The 24,184-nt window shown below is 37.8% G+C and overlaps 1 protein-coding gene across 1 annotated transcript in view; it reads right to left on the bottom strand.

The window, feature by feature from the left end:
• The window catches only part of RGS7BP (regulator of G protein signaling 7 binding protein), a gene marked incomplete at both ends in the record, with an annotated part of 37,265 nt that extends 34,947 nt beyond the window's left edge, over nt 1-2,318 (bottom strand). The window contains one exon of the mRNA XM_080637231.1: nt 2,160-2,318. Coding sequence (XP_080493357.1) covers nt 2,160-2,318 — 159 coding nt within the window. The remainder of the gene's footprint in view (nt 1-2,159) is intronic.
• Nucleotides 2,319-24,184: the final 21,866 nt, after the last annotated feature.

Here is a 24,184-nt window from a genome sequence, read left to right as displayed (position 1 = left end):
AAGTAAAAACAAGTAAAAGAAGTAAATAAACACTTCAACCTTCACAGAAATCTAATACCCAGCAGATACACATGTATGCTATTGGATAACTTTTGCATGCTATTGGGTAGATTTTACTGTGATGGAAAGATCATTATTGTTTAGTTCTACTGATCACGTACGTGGGACTATATTTTCAGGAAATGAAGCATTTGCTGTCTTCTGAAAGCAAGCTCATCAGACCATTTGCTCCACATGGTGGCGGGGGTGGAAGGCAGGGAGCAATGGAACAGAGTATTTATTTATCTGTGTTTTGCTAATTCGACCTCAATTTCCAAACTTCATAAAAACAGACAAGAGAACTGCTTGTAATTCTCCAGCCATCATTACAACCAGGAGTCCAATATATCCCAACATACAAGTATGCTAAAAACCGGGGTTTGACCAGATTTTAAAGTCAAGCCCCCAAACTTTCATAGTCAGAAAATAAACGAGTCACTTCTCCTGCAGTCTTACATTCTGACTCTTCATGCATGCAACTGTAATTACCCTGTATAACTGAGAACTAGTAGCAGGACCACCTGATTTTTGGCTGTGCTTTCTTAAATTTCGGTGTAAGAGTATCAAATAGGTTTCTCTGCTTCTGGAGCAGCAAAACAATCAGTGTGTTCCAATACATCTGCACCCTCACACTTGCAAACCCCAAGCTAAATTAAAAGCGCACACCAAACAAAACCCTAGGCACAGTACTCGCTAAACCTGGCTTCAACTCTCTCGTTCTGTAGTTTAAAGAGAATGCATGAAAGGAACAGAGAGAAAAAAAGTACTACATTGTGTCACAGCATAATTATTCTACATCAAGAGAATCCTGGAATTGGTAACTGTTTTATGCAGACACATTTTGCCCGTTCTCCTGACATCCCTGTCTAAACAGACACATTCAGCCATCTCAGCATTGCCTGGGAAAACAAAACCACACAGGTGTTGCAGCATCCAGTCACAGGACAAGAAAATACAACATTGGTTTTAAATCCTGAATCTTACTGCATCTTGACAACCCATCTGTAAATGATATTTTATTTCTAATAGGAGAAGTTCTATCAAGCTATCATTTCTGTTTAACTAACCACACTATGCTGCCAGGGGTGAGAAAAAAAAAAAAAAAGCAGGACCCAGTAGGATCCACTTGTTGGGTATATTTATAGAGCTGCTGTGGCAGCTTTTGTTTCTCAGTGCACTGGGAGTTGCTCCCAATTTTGAAGTATCAGAGCAGATATCTGCCAGCACATTTTGCAGTATTAGGAGAAAAAACTGCCAGAATCCAACAGAACAGAAGTAGCAGGTACATTTCCAATGCTACTGGACAGAGATTCAGCAATATCCAGATCTTTCAAGTAAAATAGCAGCAACTTCATTTTGTTTCCCATTTCTGTCATTGGTTAGAGGAGCAATTTTGGAGCCCAGTGTCCAGCCAGCTGTAGCTCGTGGACCCAGATAGGGGGTATAAGTTGCACTGGTTTGAAGGAAATTGTCAGGATCCAAGCAATTTTGAACGTGAATGGGGAAAAATGTCACACCATAATGTGACAGTGCAAAAATAGCATGAATATAGCTACTTGACCCAGGGTTTTACAGTTGTAACCAGCTACTCTGGAGAGACTGTTAACAGGTACCACATATGTCAAGAACACAATTTCAGAGCCTCAAATTCCGAGTCTCATTTCAGAAGGATTTTAGGTCGACAGCGCGGTTGCCGCACAAGACAGCGCGCAGAGCGCGCAGTCACGCAGTGGAACCAACTCCTCACCTAGTATTTAGGGTTCGGTGAGTTCAAGTTTGGGAACAGATTTAGCCAGACCTTGCAAAAAGTGACTCCAGCTTTGGAGCGCCGCGAAGGCGGCGTGTGCGGGGGCGAGGGCTCCCGCGCGGCCGCGGTCTCTGCCCTGCCCGTCCCGCAGTCCCCCAGGCAGCTCCCCACGCGTATCGCTCCCCTCTCCCGCTTTGGAACCGGGACGAGTCGGGCTCCGGGGCAGTACCCCCTGCGGGGACCGCAGTTTTAAAAATAGTGCATCTGCACGTGATGGGAATAGGCAAGCCGGCGCGAGGAGCGGCACCGCCGCCCCCAACGAGGACACTCGGAACAGACGAAAAACCAAGGCAAGCCCATTCGCGGTACCCACCATCTTGCAGTCATCCAGGGCTCTCTGGGTCTGGTAGGTGCCGTCGGAGCCGCTGCCCCGCCGTTCACTGTCGCGGCCGTGCGGTGAGGTCCTGCTGCCCTGGAAGATGGAGGCGGCAGAGCGGGGGCGCTTTCTGCGCCCGCTCGGTGCAGAGATCATGCACACGCATGGGCCGTGCGGAGCCGCCCGCCGTGCGGGGCCCCGCGGGAGCGGGCAGCGCCTCCCCCCCCAGCCGCCGCCGCCGCCGCCGCCCCGAGGAGGGTGCGGGTCCGCGCCGCCCGTCGCCTCGGCCCGGCCGGGACCCGGCCGCTCACGGCAGCGAGCGCGGGTACTGCGGGCGATAGCCTGGCGCCTGCGGGAGAGCCCGGGGAGCGCCCTGCAGCATCGCCTCCGCTACCGCGGGGAGAGGCGTAGAGGCTGGCGCCCTCCCTCCTTCAGCAGCATGTCAGTCCCTGCGGAACCGCCCCGCCTGTGGCATGCTCTGCCGGCCGTCCTCCCTCCAGCAGCCAGCGGGCTGGCGGCGAGCGCTGCCGTGCCCGGCGGGCAAGGGCTCCCATCCAGCCACCGCCAAGCCCTGCCCGATGCTCCGGGCGGGGTAGCCCTCCCCGCCCCGCCCCGCCGCGCCCCTACGCGCTCCCCCCAGCGGCGCGTCTCGCCTCGCCGGGGCGCTCGTCGGGAGACGCCACTCGGAGGGGCCGGTGGGGCCCGGCGGCTGACGCTGTCGACAGCGCACCGCCCCCACGGGGCGGGAGCAGGAGCGGCAGCCGCCCCCAGGGCTGGCCACCACCCCAGCCCGCCCGCCCGGCGCCCCCGAGCCCGGCCGCCGCGGGAGGAGGGAGGGTCAGCGCCGGGGCGAAGAGCTTCCCGTTGCATGCCCCAGGGAGAAGCCCGCGACGCCTCCGCCAGTGGCCGCAGCCCTAGAGATACCTCCTCCCCCTCCCACCCCAGCCGTGAGCACATTGCCCGTCCAGCAGACGCAGAAGTTTTGTTTTCTGTCACCAAAAAAAAACCTTATTTTGGGCTCTAAGGAAAATGTTTGGAGTGTGTGATGCAGCTCCGCTGTAGATTGTATCCGTTCAATGTTGAAGAGGTGAAATAGTAATCGGTTGGAGAAATAATTTCCTCTTGTGCTCCAGCATGCCAGCACGGTTGGAGTTCACCGGGCTGATGCTCGCCGCAGTCGCTCCGAAGCAGACGGCCGTGGGGCTTCCCACGTGCCCGCTTCCTCTGAACCCACTTCCCCAGGCCACCCTGGGCACTGAAACAGCCTGGGCCAGCTTCAGCTACAGGGCCGGTCCCATTCCTCTGTAGCCACGTGACTGTGGCTGTTTAACTGACTTCTGGTATAATTTTATTTCTTCAGAACATTAAATAGAAGATTTTTATGTTTCAGTAATGTTCTTGGAAGCAAAGGAACACCAAATGCATCACACGCAGAAACCCAGTCTTGCAAAGGAGCTTGAATATGCCATTGATGACACTTTGGCAGGTCGAGGGCCTCTTTTCAAGCAGTCCTAAGCGTTACTGTAGTAGACACCCTGGTGGTACCTGCCTGAGCATGGAAATTGCTGCTAGTCTGCTTGGAAACTGTTTTAGACATTTTCAGCCACTTTCCCAGAAGTGAAAGCTACAGGATGTGCTAGTGTTGGATTTGCAGGGCTTTGCAAGCACTGTCATCACTTTAGGTAAAACTAGAATGACCTTGTAATTACAAAGTTACAATTGTAAACACACTACTAGATCTTCAGCATCCAGACAGTTTGCAAGTGCTATTGTAAGGACACCACTTCTTTTTCTTTCTTTCTTTCTTTTTTTTTTTTTTTTTTTAACTCCACACTAAACTTAATTCTATTAAAGACAGGAAATAAATGCTTGAATTTGATGCTGCATGAACACAAGCTCTTATCCAGGACATCATATTGCTTCCATATCCAGACAAACCATTACTTAATGGCAAGGAAAATGTATTTAATACTGGCAAAAAGCAAATTGAGTACGTCTACTCACATCTATATAGAACAAAACATATATATTTGTAAAGGGAAATTAAAACATAGTACTACACTACATTATTGCTAGTGTTTTAATTGTTGCTCATGTGTAATTTTATTCATATGCTCTAGTCTTATTTCAGTCTATTTCTAGTCTTATTAAGAGCTACTGTAATAGTAATAATTAATACTAATTCTAAAACCAAAACCAATAACAATACATCTACCAATGAGTGCAGCATGATTACTGGTACATTACCTTCCTTGACTGAAGTTGTGGTCCCTTTAAGTCAATGCCGGTCTCACTGACTTTTAGAATGGTTACAGTTTAGTTCCTGGTGATATACCTGTCCTATATAAAGCTGAGTCAAAGCTGAATTTTGCCCTTCAGCCAACATCTGGGACAGTTCTGAAGACCCAGTGACCTAGAGCACGTTAACTTCTGATTGTATCTTCAGTATGTCCACATGTGGAAGTGGATCTGGTCATTCTTTCAGTTCATAAGACTGCGTATTTTCATCATTCTTCAAGCTGACCTCTGAAATCATCATGGAACATGATGAATTTGATGGCACCCCAGGGTTATGTTGGAGAAGCAGGAGTCTCCTGATGTTTAATTGATAGCCACAAGCAGGGACTTGTTGCTCCCTCCCAAAACAACCTCTTAGGACTACAGCTAGGTGACCTTGAAACATGTTCACAGAGTACTGTGTCTGTTACACAGTCAAATTCTTGTTATACAGCAACTTTACAGCTCATAATGAAATAAAAGTAAATATGTAGGTTTTGCTATACCTACCCTGTATTGTAGTTCTAAAATCTGAACTCAGATTAACTTTTTACTTGGGAGTCTCTGTTGTTCCATTTTGTTGCAGTCTTTGTCTAATCCGTTTATTTCTCTGGTTGTTGGCTTCTGATAACATTTCCCAAGGGTGAGTAGAATGTAATGGACTAGATAAGTTATGAAAGAGACACTGATACACTGATTGGCTGAGAAATGTGAGGAGATGTCTTTGGAGGAAAAAAAAAAAGTGAAAAAGAGGCTAAGGAATGGAGAAGGCAAAAAAGGCCATTTCTGTAGAAAGAGATACAGACAGAGAAGAGAAAAACAAGAAACAGGTAATGAATAAAGTAATTTTGCACAATCTCCATGGGACAGAAAAAATAAAACATTAAGTGTTAAAGCTGGATTGAAAATGAGAACCTTAAGAATAACAGCAGAGAATTTTTCACATTTCTTAAAAGTATTTTTTTATTAATATTAAAGAAGGTGAACCAACCAGCTTTCTAAGTAAATACTGTACTTTTTAAACAGAGCGCAGATTTATTCCCTGGAAATGCAGGGTTGGATCAGTGTCCGGAGGTGAAGTGCTCAAATTTTGTACCAAGCTTCCTCTGGAGTAAAACTGTTTAACCCTCATAAACAACAATGTAATAATGCATTTGAGAATCACAGCTTCAATTGCATTTCTTTCTTGTTACTCATGTCCTACAGGCTAAGTTAGAGAAAGGAGTGCCACAGGAAGCACTGTTCTGGCCTGATTCCATAAATAAGTCTTTCATGCACCCAGGTGTTAGCCTTCATGATTTCAGAGCTTCTCCACTGGTGGCAGCTCCCTGCAGCCCTTCTCCTCAGCCTGTGCTCAGTGCAGGGCTTAGTAAGTCAAATCATTTTGTAGCAAAGATTGCACATTAGTGTATTTTTAGTGCCTACTGGTCTAGTACCAAGACAAAAATATTACGCCTACTTTGCGTAGAAGTAAATACAGCAGTTCTGACCCTAAAAATAGTAATAAAGTTTTTCTTCTGTTGTTTTTATTTTTTAAAGTGTCTAAAAACAGTTTATCTAGATACTACTCAAAGAAAAGACAGACATCTCTGTTCTGTGAAATTTAGCCACAGTTCCACAAAGACTACTGATATAAGATATGAGATTTTAAAGAAAGCAGGAACTTTTCTTAAGTTCCTTTATGTCATTCTCAACAATTTTCAAGTTTACTTAAGAAACTAATATCCATGCAGTGCATTAGCAGTGGAGATGCTGAGGAAGAGGTTTATTTTGCTTGCAATCACTGAAAGTTTAAAAAAGCATGCAGTCATTAGTGAGCCCGTCTGTAGCTGCCAACCCAGTACAAGCATGTTGCTTCTGGTTATGTATGCATGAAACAATATGCTCAAGCTAGCAAGAATGTCAAAACAGCTTAGTCTGCTTTACTTGCCTTCTCTGTAAGTGTTGCAACACTGTGACATGGAAGTCATGCCCTGAGGATGCTAGAGATCATTGTAGTGAGATTTTTGGCACTTATGAACTGTTGCATTCCTTAAATCAGAGAATGAAAGAAATTCTAAATCAGATAATCCAGGATGTGTTCCCACCTTCTCTATTTCCTTTACAATATGTATTTACATATGTAGTTCAACATGAATTCATGTTGAGATACCTACGGAAGCATTCAGGTAGTTAGTCAGCTGTTCCAAATTGAGCCAGATTTGCCTGACGTAACATAGGATTTAATGACAAGCAAGTCTGAGAAAATGGCCCATGCAACCAGATGTTCTTTTGCTTTCACGTGTGTATTTTTTTAAACATTATTACTAAAATAATGCTAGTGCCATCAGCAATTCTGTTACAAGAAAAAAGCAAATGCCTATTTTAAAAAACCAAATATTATTTTGACAAATCTTCAAACTACAGAAACTTGAAAAGCACAAGGCTAACATCTGTTTCTCATTATGATAGTGTCAATGCAGTAATTTACCTTTATCTGTAGTGTAGCCAATAGAACAGAGATTGATTACAATAAATAAATATAAATTTCTCTTAATGTTACCTTTTTATGGTAGAAGGTCTGGCATGAAAACAAAGCCACACAATGAATGGAAGATGAAAAAGACCACTCATACATCTTCCTGTAAGTATCTGTAAAAAAATGACAAGAAAAATTATCTTTAAGGTCATAAAACACAGAATCTGCAAATATTTTAGAGCTACTTATAATAACTAACAATTAAAAGCTGATTTTTAAGTTATTATTTAAATTCATTATGAATTCAAATTCCCATGACAAATTTCATAAATGACTGGGTAGTAAAATATTAGGATAAAGTCTTACATATAATAAATCCGTACATTATTCGTGGAATGGTGAAGATTAAGCTCTTAACAGTAAAATACTGTTATTATTAAAGTAGAATAGGAACAGCTATGGAAAAGAAAACACCATGGGTTTATGAGGAGCTGTAAGAAAGAGGAGTGAGAGACTATAGCTTTAGCCAAATGGATGCTTAATAAATTAATGTCTGTAGATGTATCAGTGTTTTGCTACTTAGCAAGTGCAATGTTTGGCATACAGTGGTTTGGAGGCTGTTTGATAGATGCGTGTGTGGTAGATGTATGTGTGGTTTGTGGTTTTATATTAAATGTATAAGTTGCAGTCATCTGTGTATTCAGAACACATATATTTAATTCAGAAAAACCAAGTTTAGTCTTCTGAGAATCTGAGAATAACACATAAATGCTGAACCCAAATAATCTTCATCCCCTTTACTCCCACAGGAAAAATGCCTGGACCGATACAGAGGCCCTTCACTACATCTTCAGGAATGTTTTAAGAATTCATATGGTTTATAGAAGTGGAATAGATGTCAAATTTTGTAGTCAGTATTATGTACATGTGTTTTTTCTGTAGACTCAGGGGGTTACTGGAAATAAAAGTCCTATAGAAAATTTCTGGTTTAGTCAGTATGAGAAATGGTTTGCCATGCTGTCCATGTCTCCCAATCACATGGTTCAAGTGCTCAGAAATGGAATAGCAAGCAGCATAGTCTATACCAATGAGAGGAATCTTGCTAGTAGGCTACCTGCACACATTTTTTTAAGGAAGATTATTTTTGTAATATTTCAGCTATTCTCCTTAGAGATTTAAAAAGCAAAGGTCTGATAACATTTAAAGAACAAATATTTTCGGATTTCAAAAGCAAGTCAAAGATGGCAAAACTTCACTACTGTTTCTAATGTAAATACAGCACAAAAATTATACTGTTCCAAGAAATAATCCAAATATAACTTCCAGAGCAAATGACCTAGTGAAAATCTGGAAACTAAATCAGACTGAGCACTCAAGCCTAGTCAGTTTCACATAATTCTGTTTATGTTGTCAGTGATGAGAACACACCTCAAAATCAGTAATTTCTTTGGAGGCAGCAGTGCTCCGAAACCTCTACTCTCTGGACTTTGTGAAAAGGCCTTTATTGGCAACTTCATCTCCACTCTCCTGACTGTCCTGATAACTATTCAGTAGCTAAAGGTTTGAAAGGCTACAATGTTTTCATTGTATATAGAGCAAACTTTGACTTGAGTTTCAGTTATTCTATTGTTGCACATTTCTGTTAAATGGTCAGAAGAGATACAACATTGATTTTCGAAATTATCATTACTTCACTTTGGAATTAATGTTTTATTGAACAGCAATGGATCACATCTTCTTATTAGCTATCACTTGGACTGTTATGTTTTCACATTTGAAGGATTGTATTAATAACTGCATTTTTATATTTTCTTTAACTGAAAGCTTAAATAACAAGGAAAATTATGTGGTTTCCATGTAAGTGTCCTTATAGGACACCACAATGACTTTCAATATATGGCATGTGCAGCACAGTTCATTTTACATGAAAAAGCAGTGTGGGTTGAATCAAATGATGCACTGACTTCAGTGGGGAAACTTGAGCTTTTATTTTGCCCTACAAGCTTTTTAGCCTTGCTGCTCTGAGTAACCACACTGAAATCAAGGCATTCTTAATAGAAACATATACTGCAAAATGCCTCTGGTTGTACTTGTCCTTAATCAGTTACCAACCTGCTTCCACCATGCTTATCAAGCTATTTGATAAGCTTGATCAGAAAAAAATTCACTTTTTTTTTTTTTTTTTTTTTTTACATTTTGTGGGTATAATTTTCAACTCAAAACAAACAAAACAAAACCTGCAATTGTTCTTGATGAATGCTGTGCACTCCTGAGAATCTGGCTGTGCATGTCTGACATACAAGGACAATAACGAGGACCTTCCTTTTTGCTTTCCTGACCTTTAAATTCTACACTATCCTTTAAAAAAAAAATCTAGAAAATGATTACAAATGATGGTGCTCCTTGGTGTTATTCCAAGGATATTTACTGAAAGCAGGGAGAGTTTTAAGGAAAACTAGAACTGAATAAACTAGGGAATTTATGAATATGAAAATCAATCAAAAAACCACCAAAAACCAAACATAGGATTATCCATAAGAAAGCAAATAAAAGATTATATTCTTCCCCCCATCCCTGTATTTTAGAATGGTAGAATAATAAGAGAAGTGTCCTTCCACTTGTGGTGGCAGCTGCATTGCTTGGAACCTGAGAAACATCAGGATGAAGGCTCTGGCTGGCAACCTCCGTCTCCTCTAATTCTTCCTCCTCATTTCTGCTTGGCGTTGACAGAAAGAATAATAATGCTTTCTAATAATTCTTACCTAGGCTTTGTATGATGGTGAAATAAACAGCTTTGTAAGAGTCAAAAAATGATTAAACAAGATCATCAGTTCTGAAGATGGAGGATTTAAGGAGCCATAATCACCAGGATCACTGTTTCTTTCACAGTTTATTTCAAAGGCAAAAAAAGCAAGGCAACTTCAGTTTTAATGAATCTTAGATTCAGAAAAGGACACAGCATGCAGGAGGACCTGCAGGGATTAGGAAAGATACAGCACATCTTTGTCTTGAAATGTGTTTTAAAATCCTGCATGAGGCTGCTGTGCTGCCAGTAAAGAGCTAAAGATTTGAGAATGTATGACTACTCTGCTAAATATATAGGACTGAATTATTCTATACACACTAAATATATAGGACTGTGTTATTCTATACATGCAAAGAAATAAGTGTTTGTTTTCAATTTTCATGCCTTTTTTTCCCTGTTCCGTTTAACTTTGTCCAATTATATCTTTGCTTTAATTTATTCGCTTTAATTTCTTCACAGTTTATGTTGTATGTTTTTTTAATTGGCCTGTTCTCACCTTCTGTTTGTTCTTCTAGTCTCAAATTATCCTTCTACTCTATATTTTGTCTTCATTTTTCCCATATTGTTTCTCACTCATTTCTCTGTTGTCCACATTCCCATCTGTTTTTTACTGTGTGATCAAAGAACAGTTTTGTGTTCTGCTCTTCTAAATGACAAGTGGAACTATAGTTTTGAAGTTAATGTGTCAGATCTCCAAATATGAGCAAAATTCAAAACTTCTCCTGCATAGGCTAAAACTCATTATGAGAGGAAGATTTATACAAACGAGTTTTAAAAATGACAGAAACATTCATGTTCACACAGATTGCACTACATGGTAGACCTACAGGGCCAGATCCCTAGATCTGTGTTTGTTCACCATGAGTAACTATAGAGGACTGGAGAAATCATATTGAATATATGCTACATATATATAGAATATATATACGTAGGTTATGGTTAATGTCTGTTTATATACTATTTCTTCCCCTTCGCTCTGGGGAATGTCAATGGTAAGGGAGGACAAATAGTTTAAGAATAGCTCAAGGTGTTCCTTGAGTAGCCAATGGATTACTCTTAACATGGGGTTAACATGAATGGGGTTCAGCAGACGCTTAAGAGTCCACCTTATCTGAGAGATGACAGCATTGGAATATGATTATTAAGTTCGATGACATGAATGTAAAAGGAGCTTAGCCAGCTGAGAAGATACCATCTTTTAAAATGTTGTGAAATCAAGTAAAGGAATATGTAAGATACTGCACTTCACTAGAAGTTATCCACCACACAAATACAAGATTGGGGTGGTTAAAATCCCGCAGAATGGGAACTAGTAACTTTTGTTGTTGACGTGAAGATGGAACTATCAGTGAGAAAAACCTGTATCATACCAGGAGGCAGAATTAGTGTTACAGCCAGCAAGATAGATGAGATAGTAGTTCCACTTAATATTTACTTGGTCTTGGCTCCACCAGTTGGTGAAGATCTATCCAGTCTGGTGCCTTGCACTTCAAGCAAGATGTGGGCCACTTGGAGAGAAGAGGGAGGGACAAGAGAAGTGATAAGGTGGGCTAGAAAACATGCACTCTGTAGAGACTGAAAGTGCTGGAAGTACGTGACTGAGGGAAAACAACCATTCTCAACAGCAAAAAGTGCTACAGCATAGTGAGAGAAACAGCCTTTTTTTTTTTTTTTTTTTTTTTTTTTCTTTTTTTTTTTTTCTTTTTTTCCATCATAGAAATATATAATAAATTTCAGTGAGAATATCCGGGTTAGAAACAGAACTTGTTTTAATGTTAAGAATAGTGAACAGCTGCATTAATTTTCTACAGGAGAATTTAGTTGGAAGTTTTTAAGAAAAAACATTCTCCTGCCAGAAATTATGCATGTGTTGTTAATCACCCCTTGGGAGGGAAATTGGATTATAGACTCCTCAAGGACATTTTCAACTCTGTTCTTCCGTGACTTTTTCAAATTACAAAAACATCATGTCAGTTTCATAAGAAATATTAACTTGTAAATATTCGTATAGGAGGTATAAAATTCTGCTTCACAATCTTCCCAAGTGTCATGAAAGGTTTTGTTATTTCATGGAAGTTCGTTTTGGAATTACGAGACAAATACTTTCTTCCACTGTATTTGCCACTACTTCAGCATCATTTTGACTCTTCAAATTCAGTACTGCTGGAAGCAACATTTCGTAACATTAAGTTACTGGAAATGCTTTTACCAATAGAGCACTAGGGAAGTGATTCAATGACACCAGCATCAGTGCTATTAAATATTCCAGAAATTTGTATAGCTTTTATAGATAAGGCTAATGAAGAACTGGGGAAGAAACAAAGGAGAAGAAAAAGAGAAACATACTAACAGGAACAAACAGAGTGGAAAAAGCTGAACAGCAACAGGGAATGCTTATGAATGACAAAATAAAGTGAAATGGGAAGTGATAAGAGCAGTTATTTAGGTGTTGACGTCAGATTCAGAAAACACAAGTCAGTGTGACACAGAAAAGGAGCAAGTTCACATTTTGCCTTTAGCCTTCTTCTATTTTCCCTCCCTTTCTATTTACAGGACACTTTCTTTTGACATTTGAAGAAGAATGGAGTGTTCTAAGCATTGTACATCTGTTTTATTTCAGTTGTTTTGAGGAAATGCCAAGTGAAATTCGATGCAATTCAGCAATGAAAAGGAAGTTACGCTTATGCATGAACAGCAACAAGACTATGTCAAATTGACCTGGGTTTTGTTTGTTCATTTTTTGTAGATATTTGTATATTTTCTACAAGATATTTGTATCTTGCAGATATAAAAACTTTGATTCCTTGAATTCAGTTTTTAGTGGACACTGCTTAAATCCGCCGGCTTGTAGCAACAACAGGAAAACACAGGTCCTATTTTACATGTGCTGCCCATTAGCTGTGTTTGGTAAATAAATCTAAGATAAGTTAAATTTAATAATACTTGTGGTTTGTTTGATTATTCCCAGTTGTGGGTGGTCATCTGCAGCTTTTTCTTTATAAGCTGTCTCAAGCAATACCTTCTCTTCTTACCTTTAATGCAGCTTGTGGTCTTTGCATTGTCAACACAGCCTAAATTCTTGATGTGATGGATAGAAAGGCATTGTTTGATCTAGTGGCTGAAGTAGTGCTCTGCAAGCCACAGCATAGCCCTTGTCACAGCAGGACAAGCGCATGATTTGTACAGTGGCAATGTCTTTGTGGCTCTGCCAGTTCCTGTTATGGAGGTGTACCTCCATATGTCCATATGTCCATATGTCCGTGCTCTGCAGAGCCCAGCTTAATAGCATATGCAGGGTGTATGGCATGCAATTTTGCAAGCTCTTCCCCAACACTCCTTCTCTACAAGAGGCATATCCTTTTCAGGAATGAATGGTCAAAGTTTGCCTCTAGGACTGCAGAAAGAAAAGGAAAATCTAACCATAGAAGTATGGGGCTGTAACATAAAACCACCAGTCAAACTTCTTTAGAAAAGAAAACAGCTCATCTCTGATCTGTGCTACGTGGAGCAACTATGGGACTATCACTTCAGGGGAACAGTAAATTGAAGACCATTTAAGTCTATGTAAGTTTTTTGATTTGGCCTACAATTTGCTTCAAAATTGACAGGCAAACCATATACAGTGTGCTTTTGTAAGAAAATACTTTTTAATAAATGGAGTAATTGACTCAGTTGAAACAGACTTTGGTTTTGATGTGGGCAGCAAGTGTTCAGACTCCCAAATGAGATTGTGATAAATAGCTTTGGAATGAGCAGACAACAAAACTGGCTACTGAAAACAACAGTGTGGTAACCCAGAAAATAATGAAACACAAGCTAGTTTGTTCAGCAGCTACCCACATAAGTAAGGCAAAGGTCCTTTAGGGTTGCTAAGCCAGTACAACACTTCTTATGAGCCAGAAAGGGAAAGCAAAAATACATCAAGTAGGTGATTCTTGCTTTTAATGGAATTTTTGTTTGTTTTGCTTTGTGTTTCCAAACATATCTGTCCTTTCAGCCATGGATTTTGTTGGATGGAAGGATGAGGTCACCTAGTCTTTTTTCAGTTCCTACTATTTTGGTTACTCTTTTGCAAAGCTCAGAGGGTAGTTAATTTTTAGGAAGTAAATTTAATTCCTTTTAATCAAATTTGGTTTTTGGCTCTTGTTTTACATATACACCAGAACAAGAATGAAACATTAAAAGATCATATTTTTCAAAGAAAAGTGGTTTTATCTGTAAAAATCTGCCTGTGTGCACGCTAACAGTCACTTTCATATTAAATACTCCTGCTCACGCTAGTATTTTTTCAAACTTAATAAGTGTGTGGGATTTTGCCCTTAGGAATTAAATCCTCTGCAGAAGCAGCTAATTTAGCATCTCTGTGATAATTCATTGAAGATGGACCTTTTCAGGGACTACACCAGTTGTAGGTGCAGGGTTTGAACCAAAAGCCCACTTACTGCCACCTTTACATAGGATTCTGTAACATACACAGATTTGAGAATACTGGGTCAGTATTTCTTATGCCTACTGTGTACTAATTAATGGTTTTGGTTTTTTTGTAGGCTACTGATAAAGATTTTTTTCTTTCCTCCATATTATTTTATATTCAATTCAGAAAATAATATCATACGTTGAGAGAGATTCTTTTTACTTCAACTATTTGGCTGTGCATTAAATGTAAATGTTTTTCCTTGAGCCTTCATTAAAAAATGCTCCCATAAAGATGATTTATGATTGTTTTGATTTAGGTAACTTGTGAATTGAAAATCATAGATGCACAAAAGTGTCCTTTACAATTGTGCATCTAGAATAGCTGTAAAAATAAATTAAATTGATCCATCATTTCTTGACATTAAGGATAGACGGACTAAATTCCCCTACTGAGCTTATTTTAAGGACAAGGTGAAGTGTACATTTCTTCAATCTCTAGCTCATGGTAAAAAAACCCAAGCAAACCAAAACCAAAACCAAAACCAAAATAAAACCCTAAAAAACACACTTGGCTAAAATTTACAGTTATTTGTATTAACTTTAAAAAACTACTTTCTGAACATACTTTTAGGAAACCATGAATTTGATTTTGGCAGAATATATGTAACAAATACAGCTTTCCAGGTTTCCTTCACAATGTATATGACAGATTTACTTTGGAACCGTTAGGTCAAGGCACATTAAAAAATACAGTTAAATGGAACATGGAATAGTGTAAAAACTGGGTTAACAGGCTCAATACCTTTGCTACTATAAACAAACAATACAGGTTATATCAGAGCAGCTAATGAAATATATACAAAACTTAAAAGCATAAGAAGCAGAGCTTATCACATTTTATGACACAAATGAAGTGTCAGACTTGTACAGAATACCCATGGAGTAGATCTGATACTAGTTGGCCATGACAATGAAAATTAAATAAAAAAGGTCAGTGGAAAATGAACTGTGGAGAAAGTCTCATTTTAGGAGTTTCTCAAAGAGAAGGAAAAAAAAGAAAAAGAGAAAATAAAAGGAACCCCCCCCCCCCCCCCCCCCCACACACACACACACTTTGGTTCATCATTTCAGTATAACTTTCAAAGAACTGACATTTTGGGAAATCCAGAGAAAAGATTTATGCATAAAATCAGTGATCACTGCATATACTCAGAACCTTCAGGTAGTTGTGATTTTCTTAATTATTTATTTAAGAAATAAACAGCTAAAGAATCAGGTTCAAATTTATTTTAAAAAAGCAAGTCTTTTCAATGGTTGTATCAGTAATACCAGACCAGAAAGTATCTCCTTATTTCTGGATTTTGAGCTTTACTACAGCTGCATTCTGATTCCGTACTGGAGTGTGAATTTACGGGGTTGGAAGCTGTAAGTGCTCTAGGTCTATTACTCTCTATGATTCTAGATGCAATTAAATATACTTTGTGTACATTGTGTACTTTGTGTACATCCCATTTCTGCTTTTATAAATACAGTCTAGATCTATTTTTAACAGGAATTTGTGGATTAGTTTGCCCTTCTATCTTGAAGTTAGATCCATGTTTCTTCCTGATTCAGTAAACTTAGACCACAGAGGAATGTGGACTATTTTTTTCAATTGCCCTCAGTTTCATTTTTAGTGGAATGTTACTCTAGTTCATCACAACTAAATTTGACCACTACTAAAAGAAAACACCTTATCAAATGAAAATGGCATTTAGAAATCTTATTATTTATCAGGTTTGATCCTAAAATATTACTGAATAGGAAAGCTCATAGTAAAACAAGTGCCCTTGACATCCCTCTGTGTTTACTTCCTGAATTCTTGGCAGAATTAGTTGGTGACAGTATATGAATTATATGAATGGCATATGGATTAATATTAATTAATTTACCCTTGCAATAGAATCATATAGTCATAGAATAGTTAGAGTTGGAAAGGACCTTAAGATCATCTAGTTCCAACCCCCCTGCCATGGGCAGGGACACCTCACACTAAACCATGCCACCCAAGGCTCTGTCTAACCTGGCCTTGAACACCACCAGGGACGGAGCATTCACAACTTCCCTGGGCAACCCATTCCAGTGCCTCATCACCCTAACAGTAAAGAATTTTTTCCTTATATCCAATCTAAACTTACCCTGTTTGAGTTTAAACCCATCACCCCTTGTCCTAGCACTCCAGTCAACCAACACCCCCAAGTCCTTCTCTGCAGGGCTGCTCTGAATCTCTTCTCTGCCCAACTGTGCCTGGGATGGCTTCAACCCAGGTGTAGGACCTGGGTCCTACTAATTTAACAGTTAGAAATAATGGCAAAGTAAAAGATGCAGCATTCAGTAACATTCTGTTTTATAGATGCTGGTACTTTCTAAGTGAAAGAGCACCATCGATAAGAATTTCCTTTATTATAGATATTTATAAGTAATACTACTGTAGCACTTCAATCCCTACAGCTTTACACTTAAATCTCTTATGTGATTATTGCTGTTGAGTTGCACAGTGCATTCCTACTGTGAATAAAATACTTCTGTCAAAATATTAAATTTTAAATAAGCAATTTTTTCTGGTACAGAGCACGGATACAGTCAACCACAGGTACACTCCTATAAAGCAGCTTTGCTATGCTGCAGTACCATGGCATCTGCTATATTCTCTGTTCCTGAGGGGACTCTAGAGATCACAAGACAATTTTAATTATACTGTTGGTATTCACTAGAGATGCTAAAAACAAGCACATGTAACAGTGAAACTTGGAGATTGTTCAAATTAGGTTGACTGTAAGCTGACTGCAAGCTGACTGCAACCCATGATCTTAACTGTCTTCAAACTACAGAAGCATTTCTGTTGCTGACCACAAATGAATTTGTTTGGAACTTTTAACTGGGAGAATAGTTAAGAAAATTGCTCTGGAAGTGCATGTGGATGAGAATGGTTCCAAAAATGGATTTAAGCAACAAGCTACAACCTGTTACTTTGATGTACATGGTTACTGGCTGTTATCACATATTCTCATGTTCTGGCAAATTTCTTCTCAGTCTTCTTATGGGATTTAGTACAATCTGTTGAGTCCTTTTACCTTCCACTTTGCAAAGGCAACATGAAAAAGAAAATCCAAACCAAAAAAACCCCATTGATATTGAATTTTCAAAGTTCCCAAGCAAAATCCCAAATATCCATTGCATTTAAGAACTATTTCCCTACATGAGAATAAACTCCCTAATTTAGTCACCTGCAGAGTCATCTTTTGAGGTCCAGTCAAGCTTTCTTCTTAAGTCCAGTGACAGATGCAACTGTATTTATTGCTTTTGCAGAAATGTTTTGGGTTTATCATCTTACTGTAGGTCTGTGATCACTTCTGCCATCCACTATAATTATCTGCAAATCATTTATATCAGATACAGTAAGAAAAAATGCTAAACTAGAATTCCACCTGCTTAGATAAGCTCCAGAGATGTATTTTGTAGCTTTGTTGCTGTTGCTATGACTAAGCTTCTTGTGGGCATGGATGCAGAGTGGAAGATGATATTTTATGTTTATTCAGATTCATGGAAGTGAAGGGATAATACACATTTTTCATGGTTTTCATATACTGAAAATTATAAAACAAATTTGGTTTTTGAAACAGATTTCTAGAATTCAGGAATATTTGTTGCAAATAAGTATATTGGAAGTCTTATTATTCAGCATCTTTCAAAAGTAGTTCTTTGTCCTGCTGATATAGAACTAGGTGCTTGTATAAATATTGTGTGAGCAGCAGAAAGCAGTCTAGGGAATCCTATAGTCGATGCAGTACTAGAAGCAGCTCCTGCTGATATAGCACTAGCTACTTCAGGTCATCATTTAAAATGTATCTGGTCACCAAATGTTTTGAGTAAGTTGATATTTAAACTTGGAAATGTGTCTTAATTATTTAGTTTGCAGTAGCTATTCAAAAATATCTGAGTAAGATCAAATCCAGAAACCAGGGATTTGTAACACAAAAGAAAGCATTCAAAGAGAGTTACATTAAAGAAAAAGAAACTTCCAAAGAAATTAGGAATTTAAAATTAGCAAACAAACTGTAAAAGTAAACCTTAATGCTTCATACATCAATAAACATCTGAAAATAATCAGCATGTTAACACATGAGCTTAAGCTAACAGCTTCAGGTTATGTTTATTAAGTACAATAAACATACATACTGGTGCATATAAGAACACATAGTCTTATAAAAAATAATTTTGAAATTGGTATATATCAGTCAGATTGTGTTGGTGATTCCCATTACTTAAAGATCTATTTTTCTGTACACATCCTGTTGAGGTTTGGGGGTTTGGCTTTTTTTTTTTTTTCTTCCCCCTTCTCTTTTCTCTTAAAAGATATGGTATCCAAGGCAGAAATCAAGCATATTGTGTTTTTTCCCGCATACAAAGCCTATGTCTTACTAAATCTGCAATTGGTTTTGCCCAACAAGCTTTAAATGAAAGTGCTACTGAACTATTTAAAAAATGAAAGGTTCTACAAATTTGCATATATAATAAATTTTGGTGGTGTTACAATCTCCATTTTGCTGTTCTTCCTAGCTAATAATTACTCTCTTTATTCTGTTGTTTGTTTTGTTGTTGTTTTTTTATTAGATCACTGCTTTACCTGGTGCCCAGATGGCTTTGGTTTTAAGTTGGCTTTATCATTATTTTATGATGGAAAGGATTACATAATTGTAATTTTAAAATTTTAATTAAAATTTTTAAAATTAAATTTTTATTATTTTTTAATTTTAATTAAAAATAAAATTTTAAAAATTTAATTTTTTAATTTTAAAAATAAAAATCAATTTTAAAATTTTATTAATTTATTAATTTTAATTAAAAATTAAATTTAAAAAATTAAAATTTTAAAATCTTCATAGATTTGGCTTCTCCATCTACCCATGCATGCAATATTTAAAAAGACCAAACAATAGACCTCTAAATACAGAAGTCAATAAATCAACATGCTTGCTTAATTTTCTAAGACAGTTTACTGTGCATAAAGTACACATCTTTGCAGTACTGATTCCTACATCATTGTTATTTGAATAACTTTTTAACGTGTATTCTTTCTTACTTATGATAACCTCAAACACCATCTAACCTCAAATCTTTCAACAAGAAAATGTATTATTTAGCCAAACATTTATGAAGAAAAATACTACAGGAAATTTCCTTATTTTATTACGATTTTGTATACACCCTTTGTTTAAACTGAGTACACCTACCAGAGAACTTTACTATGGATGATCTTTTTGCTGTCCTCCCTATTGGAGATCCCCTTCTAGTAGTCAGAATTCCAGGGAGACAACTCCTGGAAGCCTTACAGAAGGAATTTTTCAGATACCCAGCTCTTGATGGAAAGTCTGTAGAGTGATCATCCAGTCTGTTCTATATGTGTCTGAATATATTAGTTGTCTTAGACACTTAAAATGTTCCACACATTTTGATTTAATGCTGATAAAGGTACAACAAACCTTGTGTCATGCATGTATGAAGTATGATGATTACTTCTCCACAAAAAAAAAAAAAAAAAATTAAAAAAAAAAAAATAAAAAAAAAATCAGTATTATTACCATACTATGCAAATATAAAAATTGGGATAAAAACTTAGATACCTTTTATTTGGTGGTGTCTTTATATAGATGTTCAGTTCTGGACTGTTGGCAAGAAAAATAAGAGCTGCTGCCTCAAATACACTTATAATAGTAGGATATTTGGTGCATATATGATCTTTCTAATCATTATTTTAAGAGCTGTATTTTTTTTTACTCTGAGTCTGGCTGTTACTGTATTGCTCTGAATGGTTCATAAACTTGATTTATTCCCTTTTTCTATCCAGTATTTGTCTTCTTAACTTCCAGATTCCCTCAGTTAGCAGGAACAGAATTTGGACTTCATCCAGATGCAGAACCAGCGCACAGAACTGTAGGAGACTCAGTAAAAAAATTAAGGACTCTATCTGAAGGAAAGCAAGGTCTACCAGTTTGGCAATAAGAAATACTTGGTTAATGTAAATTCTGATATGTTTATCATTATTATTTATCGTTATTATTTGGGCTTGTGAAGCTTTATTTCTATAAAGTACAATCTGATTGATTGCTGAATTATGGAAGTATACTGGATTATAATTTGATTCTTTTCCCTTTTTCCTCCATCAGTTTCCAGACTTGTTTCTTTCCTGATATTCCTATGTGTTTGAGAAATATGCCTGTCATTCTGCAGATTAGAAAACACAGATATCAAGCCTGTTTTTTAAATGCTCTTACTCGTTTCCTAGTAAAGTTCACACATGCAAATACTATTTTTGCATATTCAGATTAAGCATAGCTATTTGTAGCCACAGTCTCTCAGTCTTATTTGCATGCAAAATGTACATGTTCAATCTGGAAGTGATTTAAGAAGGTAGCTCCAAGCAATCTCAACCCACTTTTCCAATGAATAAAAAAATTCATACTAAACAAAAAATTGAATAGTTTTATTACTAATACTTTTGCAACCTTACAATCCAAAGTAATTTTGAAATAGGCATTTACATATGTATATTTACAGAACTGTCATATATAATAATGAGATTTTTTATTTCTCTCAGAGACTTGTTTTTTATTGTCATATTGTAGTCATCCAGTTCACCCGGTATTTGAATAATGCAAATAAAGTTATATGATACATGAAATACAAAACATTAGGACATTAGTCTGTGCAAACTTTACCTGAGTACAGCTGGGAAAAGACAGGAAAGACCTGTGACAACTGCTGAGTACCCAACACTGGAAGGCCAGAGAGCTGCTACTTGATAAATATGGTAATATTTCCTCAGCTGCTTCAGAGATTATTCACAGTTGATCATTTTGGGGCAATCCCTCCTGCAGGCATGAAGAGAGTGACATGAAAATGGAGGAGGTAGATAAGACTCTAAAGACGTCAAACCCAGTTTTGAAATTCTAGTCTCTTGTAGAGAAGTGGATTTAACACACAGAGGCTTCAGATTTAGCATATAATGCTTTCAAGGGACAAAAGCCTTTCTGATAAAGTCCTCTCTTTACCATTTTGTAGAGTGTGTATGACAGAATTTTTTGTGAGTATGTAGGTCTACTGATACTTCCAGGCACTGTCACCATCTATCTCTTTTTTTCTGAGCCTCTCATAAACATCTCATAAACATTCATAAACATCTGGAGAGAGTAAAGATTGTACAACTCTATTTCCTCCAGGCAGACATTTTCTTTTAATGGGTTTTCCATAGTTATAAAAGTGTGACTTAAAATAACTTCAGTACCAAAACAAAAAAACAACCCAAAATGCTTTACAGGCAGCTTAGACTGTATGGTTATCAAAGATCCCCTTCAGCTTTGGTATATCTGAGACTAAAGTGGGATATGTGGATAGGACAAGTGGTAACGGGTTAAAATTTAAACAGGGGAAGTTTAGATTGGATATAAAGAGGAAGTTCTTTACTGTGAGGGTGGTGAGGCACTGGAATGGGTTGCCCAGAGCAGTGGTAAATGCTCCATTCCTGGCAGTGTTCAAGGCCAGGTTGGACAGAGCCCTGGATGACAAGGTCTAGTCACTGCCCATGGCAGTGGGGTTGGAACCAGATGATCTAAATGTCCTTTCCAACCCAAACCAGTCTATGATTCTATGATTCTGTGATTTTAAATCCAGATTTACTTCGGCAGGTCTGAAAAAATCCCTCCTAAGATTTTTTTCTTCAGAGCCATGAATATGGCCCTTCTTCTCAGTGATGTTTGAATAAAGCTGTTTCCTTCTAAATACTATTTACTTATGAGAACAGATGGATAGTGACCTAAGTAATTCTTTAGATCACTGCAATACTAACTTAAAGGTCTTTGTAAGAGATTTTTGCCATCTATTCATGACCCTTACAGGCTGAAACATACTCTTTTATTTTCATACCAATAAACTATGCCTCTGTCCCAAGTCTGAAATGCAGAAGAAAATGCTAAAAAAATGGAACTTACTTACAGGCAGTTCAAGACAGTGAGCAAAATCCTTTTAATAGTACAGAAAGCTGTGCTCTTCTAGTCAAAGACATATAAAATGCTCAAGAAGTGAGGCATTATTCTTTGTCACTTAAATGAACAGTTAATGGCATGTCTAACAGGGGCTTACCTTGCATCTTGCTCTATTTTTCCTGCACCCAAAAAGCTGTGAATATAATGCTGTATTTCTTTTGTATCATATATTTCACCTTGTGAACTTGCAATGATGGCTTTAATTTAGAATATTTATTCCTTCATAGACAGAAAATTAAGAATACAGTCTATGGTTTTTCAACTGTACAGAGAGACAGAGATGTCACTTAGTAGCAGATGCAATAAGAAATAACATTTTAATCTCTTCCAGAATCGTACAAAGAAGTCTACCTGACATTCTGGGGTAAGTACCTGTTGGCATCCCTTTGATTCTAAGAATGGTGTGAAAAGCAAAGGTAGTTGAAACCATTTGCATAGATCTAAATTACATAAGGCAGACAAAGGGTTACATGCTCCTATGAATGGTGCTGGAAAGCACAAAAAAAGTCTGTCTCAAAGCATTAACATTAGCTAAACCCTAAGTAATTTACAGCCCCATGTTTGTAAAGGTTTAAAAAATTCTGTTGGGAGTAGATGGCTTTGTTTTGAGGAAGTATGAAGGAAATCAGGTCAAAGCCACAGAACAAAACCTAGAAACACTATTAGCATTCCACAATGGAGGGTTCAAGATAATGCAGTGATGATCTAATTTCTGATGAAAGTAGATGTCTCAAAGTTCAGTGAGAAACAGAAGTTCCTCTTCCCCTTCTAAATATCCATATAGCTGCGTGAATTGCTTTATTCTCATTTTTTCTCTGAAAAGCCAATGAAAAAATGTAACCTTTTCTTCTGTTGGACCTACTCCTAGCACAAGTATCTCTTGATGGGTAATAAAAGTGGCCTAATTAATGTATTCCTTTCCTTATTGATCCTGCTCCAGCAGGAATTTTTGGTGAAGCAAAGAGTCATCCTATTAACTGCCTGTTGAAAGCTAATACAGCTCCCACATTACTTTAAATGGCTCATGAGAACAGTGAGCTGGGGCTCTCTAATGGGCTTCATACTACATGCATACAGGTCAAGCCAGGTTATTCTACAACTTTGAATCCCATATTGGCTCCCTCCTTAACACCACATCATATTTAACCACATTATCTTTTTCCTCACATAGAAAATAATAATAATAATAATAATAATAATAAATACTCTTTTTCATGAGTTTCAAAATATTTAAATTCACTGATGACTTTCTTTTGTTGCAATAATAGATCTCATATTCACTTTGCACAATAAGAGTACTGTTCGTGGCCTGTAGATCAGCAGGAGTTTTTAATCTCTGGAAAGCTCCTGGGTACTACATGCTCATGTGCACCCTATGCGTTAGTTTTGGCATGTACATAGATTTCTAGTGTGCTCACTGCAAGGTGTATCAGTGGTATTTCTTAAGGAACAGATGTAGGATTACTGCAAAGATCTTTCAAACTGTGGATTTCAGGGCAAAGACTTAAAACAGTACTGTGTGTACCTGGCATGTATGACATCTCCAGCAAAAAGCAGTAATAGTTAAATTGAAGCTTAACTTAGCCTCAACTCATCTGCATGAGACTGAAGAAGTGATGTGGTAATGAGCAGCTCAAAAATTTGAACAAAGAGTAATTCCAGAATTGTGGTCTTAGTCATAATGAAATTTGGATATTTATCAAACCTAGAGTTTATAATAAAAAGTGGGGTTTAAAGGGTTTGTTAAATATATCAGAGTTACCATATAATCAGATTACATTTGTTTAAGCGTTCAGTAGTTAATATAATTATTTCTATTTTTTAAAATATATATTACTTTATTACATATATATATTTTTTTTAATTTGCCACAAGCCTTTGAAGAAAGCACAGTAAAAAAACATCAGTAAATGCAGTGTCTGGCATAGAAGGAAAGATTTGTCACATTTCCCAGAAATGAACACTCATGACAACTCAGAATGGT

The sequence above is a fragment of the Psittacula echo genome, assembly GCF_963264785.1.
Source record: "Psittacula echo genome assembly, chromosome: Z".
NCBI classification, from domain to species: domain Eukaryota; kingdom Metazoa; phylum Chordata; class Aves; order Psittaciformes; family Psittacidae; genus Psittacula; species Psittacula echo.
This window is presented reverse-complemented; position numbering and strand designations above follow the sequence as displayed.